The 7748-nt window shown below is 41.7% G+C and overlaps 1 protein-coding gene across 7 annotated transcripts in view; it reads left to right on the top strand.

Annotated features, from left to right (window-relative positions):
- Positions 1-263: 263 nt before the first annotated feature.
- Positions 264-7748, top strand: part of LOC141746177 (beta-1,4-galactosyltransferase 3-like) — a 43753-nt gene continuing 36268 nt past the window's right edge. For 3 of the 7 annotated variants that reach the window (XM_074594176.1, XM_074594167.1, XM_074594186.1), the window contains exons 1-3: positions 266-473; positions 592-1036; positions 6711-6946. In XM_074594176.1, the coding sequence (XP_074450277.1) occupies positions 775-1036; positions 6711-6946 (498 nt within the window). In that variant the 5' untranslated portion in view covers positions 266-473; positions 592-774. Of the gene's footprint in view, positions 1037-1745; positions 1869-6710; positions 6947-7748 lie in introns of those variants that run through there. The other 4 variants (XM_074594205.1, XM_074594149.1, XM_074594157.1 and 1 more) reach the window with 4 other exon arrangements.

Below are 7748 nucleotides of genomic sequence, written 5' to 3'. Positions count from 1 at the left end.
TGCAAGAGACAAAATTTTTATGGGCGGTGAGGCCATGGCCGGCGGTGCCTCGCTGCGGAGGCTGCGCTGCCGCGGTCTCTTCAGGAGTAGCCCCACAGCAGTTCATCACTCTGCCTTCTGCCACCCGCGGCGGCCGCTGAGGGCGCCGGAGGACTACATCCCCCAGCATGCCGTGCGGCAGGGCAGCCCGGCCGGGCTCCTCCCTGCCGCGCTTCGCATGCTGGGAGCTGTAGTCTCGCCAGAAGGTGGCGGGCGGCCGTTGCGTGACGGTTGGGCGGTAACGGCCGTGCCGTGAGGGCGCTCGCTCCCTCCCTCCCTCAGCCCGGGCCGGGGCGGAGCAGGGGAAGGCCGGGAGCCTCTGTGGGAGGGTTACAGGGGAGCTTGCTCCCTGCCCCGCCGGCCTCTCCTGGAGCCGCCCGGCCCCGCGGTTGCTTCCGCCTCAGGCAGGCTGTGCCGCGGGGGCCGGCGTGAGGGTGGGTGAGGGCCACCGCCGCTCCCCGCGCCGTGGTGCTGGCTGCCGGGCTCGGGTGCCGCAGCCCCCGCGGCTCTTCTGCCCCGGGTGTGTTTGAAACAGGTTTTTCTCTTCTTCAGGCCGGCTGGTAGCGGGAAAGGGCGGTGTGGCTCCGAGCGTCCCGGCGAAGCCGTGCTAGAAGAGCAGGCTGCCGCCTCGGAAAGTTTGAAGAAGAGGAGGAGGAGGTTTTCCCTGCCCAGCGATCTAGCCTTGAAGGTAGCACGGCAGCTCGCGGAAGGCGGTTAAAACTCCTCACCCGTCTCATGCCAGAGCATGGGCTAAAAGCTATGTCCCTCTCTCGTGTGGAAAATCCTTGTTTCCTGCTGTTTCTGTTTGTCTTCCAAGCAATATTTATCCTGATACTCTACCGAGGTGGACCTTCAAATGTGTTCCGTGGGTTTTTAGACTCACGTCCCATTCTGGATTACTCAAAAACTCATGATGTGTATACAAACCTCAGCTTGTTTACCCAAGCTCCTAATGAAGAGGCTATGCCATACTGCTCAGTGCAGTCACCAATATTTGGTAGGTATAAGCCAGTAGTATTTGAAATAACTGCTTTGGTATGTGGTAACGCAGGATGCTTTGTAAATGTAAGTTGTATATTTTTCAAACTTTTCCACTTTAAAAGTGTTATAGTGATGTAATACTTGAACTGACAAAACTTTCTTGTGTCAATTAACTCACTTGTATTTTTTATGCAAGGAAAAGTATTTTTCTGATCTAAAAACTTCTGATATTAAGGATTTGGCTACATAGAGATTGTAGAACAAGAGTAAAAATGGTGCATGGTGTTAATATCAAGTAACTTTTTTTCTTTTTTCTTGGCAGTCCTATATAAAATGTGCCAACGATTGTATTTTGTTACCTGCACAATTTTGACCTTCTGTGTTTCCAACTTAATTGTTTTATTTGAAAAAGCACAGCAGAAACATGCCTGCACCCTACTTGTCTCCACTACTGATGAGAATCCGCTGTCCTGAAAAGTCAAATGAGAAAGCTTTGATCAAAAAAAAAAAGAAAAAAAAAGAAAACCAAACAAAACCAGATGCAGTTCTGTGCAGCTTGCCTGCAGAACATCAGATAAGCAAGAGTAGTGACGTATATGGAGGAGACAGACAGAGTAAAATTATAATAAAGAAATCAATGCTCTTAGAGCTGTGAAATCTTAATAACACTTCTTCTTCTGCCCATCCCCGAGAGTGCTGAGAACAGAGGGGCTGGGCCTGCATGTGGTACTTCAAAGCTAAAGTGAAAACAGAATGTTACAGACAGAAACCAAAAATCTGAGGCAAAACCACCTCTTCTGGGTGTTGTTCTCCCCACACCCCCTGAGAAATGCATGCTGCTCTGTAAGGTATTTGCCCTTTGTTTTGTATGTCACAGGCACGTACGAATAGATCTAGAAATACTTCATAAATGTCTTGGTTGGTTGGTATGTTCTCTTCTGGGACTGATCTCTCTTGTAAGCATTATATCAGAGAGAGTGGTGCCTTTTAGTATTAATTTCATAAACTCCATTAAATAGGATTTCAAATCAATTCTTGAGGACTCCAGTCTCCAGTTCAGAGCTGGTAATAAGTCACTGTGTCTACTCCAAAGCATGTTAAAGTAACTGGAAGAACGCCAAATGGCTTAAATGGTTTCTGCATCAGGGCATTTATGAAGTGCAGCACTTTTTCCACTTATAGTAGATCATTTCAGTAACTGTTTGAATGTAAGATCAGCTTGCAGCTCATCCACCTTTTTCTTACCTCCTGAATCTACAGCATCTTGTTTCTTCCAGGGCTGTGAATTAAAGTAAAATTGCTAAACATCTCTGCCTTGGAGGAACTAGGCTCTCACTGACTAATGCTACTTTTTTAATGCCTAGTGGTGTCCATTGAACCTTTTGTGACTGACAGCTTGAAAAGCATTGTACTAGATATTCAGTGTCTTCATTAATATTGTGAATAAATTGTGTTCCCTTAGAGGTTGAACTTTCTACACAAATAATCAGTTGCTTGTTTCTTCCTCCTTTGCTTTTTTGGAAAAAGCAAAGCGTTTATATGCTAGAGTTGTGCATTTAAATTGAGAATCTGACTTTCTCACATTGCATGCAAGGTGTGTTGTTTGTTTTGGTTCATCTTTCCCTCTTACCAGGAGGAAGCTCGATGCTAGAAGACTCAGCAAACTCTTGTTTGTTTTTTTCTTTTTTTTAAAGAGGTACCTTATTTCACGCATGGTATGTGCTGAAGAAGTTGGTTTGGCCGTTGAGGACTTTAATAGTTGAAAGTTCTGTCTGTAACTGCTTTTTTTAAATATGCTCATGCGATGGATGAATTTTTTTCCAAGCCCTTCTTATAGTAGTTTCTCCCTTTCAGTCCCATCTGTCATAACCTTTTCATGAGTGTGACCATCTGCTGTGGCAGTGAGCAGCTCCTGCTGCATTTCCTAATCAATGCTCTCCTACTAGAGTTTCTTCTCTTGGATTTAAAGAGAAGCAAAAAGATGGTAATGTTGAGATTTATTTTCAGCTGCAGTTGGGGCAGCCTTGTATTCTGTCATTAGAAACTGGTGCTTAAGTTAAGGCTATTGGTCTGCCTTTTTTTTTTTTCCTGCATTCAAATGATGGTAGAATTATACAAATACGACTCTATTGATGTAGTGAGTGGTGGTGCACTTTCTTAGTGAGATATTCATCCATGCTGCTGTTCCTATGTGTTTAGCTTGTGTAAATTCTGCTTATTGTGGTTGAACTCAGTAATTATAGATGCTAACTCTAAATGTGCAGCAAGGAGTTTAGAAGTCATACAGTTTCTTTCTTAAGATGGGACAGATCTGGTCAAAATCAATAGATCCCCCTGATAGTCAAATGTGTGGCCTAGAAAGGAAAGCAAGCAGGGAGCGTGTTGTCACTGGCACCAGCTAACAATACAGATGGGGAATTGCGAGTTTTAACTCTACACACTAAAGTTTCATGTTAATCGAACGCCCTCCATGTGATGGTACAGGCACAGAAAGAGCTTAGGAACCAGGCCACGGAGAAATTGCTTAGGCACTTCAGGGTGTTGATTCTGTATCTTGTCTGAATTGGGATCCTGTGCTTTTTAGCATGCCTAAGATACGTTTGTCCTCTTTTCCCAAAGCTGTGCTTTATCAGTTTTTTAATTTTCCCTGTTTGGTCCAATCTGCAACTGCACTGTTCACCTCTGGGATTTAATTGGATTGCAGTGTATTAGCCTTTTGTTGGACAGGAAGGAGAGCCAGAATTTAGCTTGTAGCCAAGGAGAATAGGGCAGCCAGAGGTTTTGGGGATGTAAGTCTCAAACTAACTTCTTTTTTCTGTCTTTCCTTGGCGTATACTCGATGGAGTTTCTGAGCTGAGTTGTTTGAGGTATGGAGCCAGGCAGTTTCTGAGAACACGATGTCTTGAAAAACCTGAAAAATGCAGGTTTGGGTATGGGAGGAGACGACGAGAGTAAAACTATTGCACATTATCTTACTCAAACCCTTATATTCAAATTTAGATTTGATTTTTTTGGAATTTAAGGATTATTGCTACAGAATCTTACTCTTCAATACAAAGAGCCCTGATTGTATTATAGAAAACAAAACCCTGCCTTTGTGGGAGAACAAAGCGATTAATTCCCTTTCTTATATTTTTTCTTTGGAGCAATGATCTGAAGTTGAAATCCAATCTGAATATAACACTTCTTTAACAAGCTCCAGTTGTTATCAAATCAGTGGTTAATGGTGCTTTAGTTAAAAGATCTGATAATCAGAGAGTTCATAAATCTAAAAAGCAGCATAAATTACAGGTTAAAACTAATGTTGCACTGAAATGTGGTGGTCTTTAAGGCAGAACAGGAAACCGTCTGCGTAGAAGTAGGTAGTAACATAATAAAATCTTAACAATGAATGTGACCTAGATTCATGGGCCCACAGCATGATTCTCTGATGAACTGCTCTTCTGTTTCAGGTACAAAGGTGTGGCGATGTACTCCAGTTTCCTACTGAGGGTAACACAGTCAAAATCAAATTCCCCCTGCATTTTAGATACTTGGGGAAGGACTGGGAAGTGATACTTGAGTGAGCTATTTCACGAACTTGCTGACAAGCAAAATTCAAGTTTTCCTTTTAAAAACAAACAAAATCCAACCAACAAAACCCATGAAGTGGGATTCACAGTGGCTAGACCTTTCTGACAGTGTGAGGAATGGGATCAGTGGCTGTTCAGACCAACCTTCAGGAAATGCCATTATGTGTGTTCTTTGAAAAGGAAAAGGAGACACTTGTCGAGTATAGGTTTGTCCATCAGAAATGTGAGGTATACCAACTTCCACATACTAGCAAAATGTTACCCAGCTCTGAGTGAACAGCTTGAATCTTATGCCAAATTTAGTCCCTAAGCCTTGTTAGTGCTCAAAAAAAAAAAAAAACAAAACAAAAACAAAACAACAAAAAAACCCAAAACAAAACAGAACAAAAAAACAAAAAAGAAAACCAAACACCCCCCCTCCCCCCGAAAAAAAAAAACAGTGGAGGAATGTTGCCTCCTTCTAGTGTCAGTTAAACAGGATGTGGGTGAACTTTTTTTTTTTTTTTGGTTAGAATCGTAGCAGAGACTTGAATGTAGGATGGGCTGGAAGAAGTACTTTATGGACTCACCTGCTTAAATACTTTATTAGATTTTAAATTAGATTTAAGAACTTAAGACACACCCGTACCTTTCATTGTTCAAAAGCTACTAAACACCAGGCCTAAGTATTTGCTCTTTCTCTCTCAGGCTTCATTATCAGAAGTTTTTTGAGAGAATATTTTATTTCAGTGGGAGTCTGACTTACAAGATTCTGAAAACTTGCTTTAAGACTGCCATAGGATTAACTATGGAAGGAAAAGAAAATCTTATTTACAGCTTTTTAAAAAACAAAATCCTAACAACTTGTCTCGTAGGCTTCTGGTGCAAAAAAATATTTTGTCTTTGGATAGAATGGCCTGCAGAAAATTGTTGGTCCTACTTAACTGTCATTTGAAATGGTCACCTTTGAATTGATTTAGGTGAAGGTGTCTTCCTAGTTCATTTAAATAATGGATTTTAATCTTATTCAGCATGTGTATTTTATTTTCTTAGAAATTGACAGTGGTTGGAAACCACTAAGATACACTAATTTCTGTATAAACATGACTTCTGCTAGTTCTGGAAACTTTTCTCGCTACCCAGAAGGACAGGCATTTAAATAATTGTAGAATTTGTTTGCTCATATTGTTACAATATGAGATGTGTCAAAATGGTGATTGACATTTTATATTGATTCTTTCTTACTTACTTGTCAAGCTTTTTCCATCTGAAGAATGCAAGAATTCAGATAAAAACGCAAAATATTTTTTTAGTTAAGTAAAAGCTGTAAATATATCCAGTATGTTTTGCATTTAAAATCGAGGTATTGAATAGAGGAAGTATCATATGTAGTTTCTTTTGCTACCCTGTGCCTGTTCACAAAAATGTAACATCTCCCATCTTTCTTTTCAGTTCTGTTGTCTGCTTATCCCAGAATTTTGAAGTACTGCCTGCTTATCACTAATTAAATAATATAGCAAATACAGCCCTTGTGGCATGTGATTATAATATCAAATTGAACTCGAAACTTTTTGTAAGATAAAGCTAACATTTCCTAAAGCATTTGTATTCATCCAGGCTTTAAACTATTTCTGCCCCAACCTGCTGAATATCCTTTTGGAGATCTTTGTCCTTGAATCTCCTCTGAAAGAGGCTTAGAGACTTTTTCCATACAGGTAGCAAAAGCAGATATGTCTGCTTATCTTGATTCATTTTCAATGCTGTTCTTACAGTGAATACATTTATTCAAGGATCCCATCTAAGCAACAAAAGACAGAAGGTCTGCTTGTGTAGTAGGGAGACAAATACCAGGAAAAAGCAAGCTGTGCAGGAGCCCGATGACGTTTGCTGGCTGTGCCGGGACTCGGGATGCCTCTGAGAGGTTGCCTGGCGGCCTGGTGCTGAGCCTGGCACCCCTTGGTGGGGAGATGACCAGCAGGCAGTAGTGGAAGTCATTGTGGGCACACCTGCGTGGCGTTGTTAACTGTTCTGTGGTAGGGCTGGTGTCTCAAGTAGTAAACATACATAGCTAACCTCATAGGCTTGAACGAAGGTTGAGAAACATCACTGATCTTTTCTTTTTTCTGTCTCTCCTTACAGTTGGTCCATTAACCATCACCTTCAAGTTGCTCCCTAGTGAAAGAATGATCATCAAAAAAAATCCTTTTGTTCAGTCTGGTGGCCTCTACAGGCCACCTCACTGCTTGGCCCGCTACAAATCAGCCATCCTTGTAGCATACAGGAACCAGGAGAAGTACCTTCACCATCTTCTTTACTATATTCATCCTTTCTTGCAGCGTCAGCAGCTCAGTTACAGTATCTACTTGATACAGCAGGTAAATCTAAACCAGATGTGCCTGGTGGTGTAGCTGAGCTTCACAGTTAAGAGTTAGGTTCTGAACAAGAAATGTGAATCTTCTGATGTGGAAGTACCATTTCATGCATGGGTCTAGAGCTGGTCAGTTATATGCTGTCCCATGTCCATGGCTGCTAATGATTGAAATATCATACCACTTGTCAAGATCATAATTCTACTATTCATCTGTTATGCTTTTTTTTTTTTCTTCTAGGGGGATAAAGTAGTCATTAAGTGGTAACTTGTCTTTTCAGCTGTTCAAGAAGGTGGTTTGTCTGTAGCTGAGCAAAACTGTTGAGACTAAATGCTAAAGTGAAGTTGGGTATTTTTTAGTCTGTATCAAATAAAAACATCTGGCTTGACCCTGCTGTGGGGCAACCTCTACAGGTCAAACAGCCATTTTTAACTGACCTGTACTGGTGTTGCAAAAGATCAGTGGTGAGTGAGCAAGTTTTGGATTCGTTAATTAAAACTGATAGTTGATTGGGAGGCAGATGAAGTTTTTGTTTGACCAAGATCTGTTTTCTCGTTTCTATACTTATTAAGCAGTAGTTGGGGCAAAAGTGTTGATGTGCAGATGGACACCTGAGGATTGACTTACTGGTCTCTTAAAAGTCAGCCTTCTTCAGGTGCTCACGGTATATAGCCCCTGACACGGCAAAGCTTACAACTGCTGAGAATATTGTGAAGGGAGCAGATGAAATTTTCAGAGTCTAGGGCATGAAATTTGCAGCCAGTATTGATTCGTTCTGGTGTCGTTTGATTGAATAAGGCTTTTTTAC

The sequence above is a fragment of the Larus michahellis genome, chromosome 1, assembly GCF_964199755.1.
Source record: "Larus michahellis chromosome 1, bLarMic1.1, whole genome shotgun sequence".
Classification (NCBI taxonomy): domain Eukaryota; kingdom Metazoa; phylum Chordata; class Aves; order Charadriiformes; family Laridae; genus Larus; species Larus michahellis.
The sequence above is the reverse complement of the archived record's forward strand: the minus strand, read 5'-3'. Positions and strand labels throughout refer to the sequence as shown.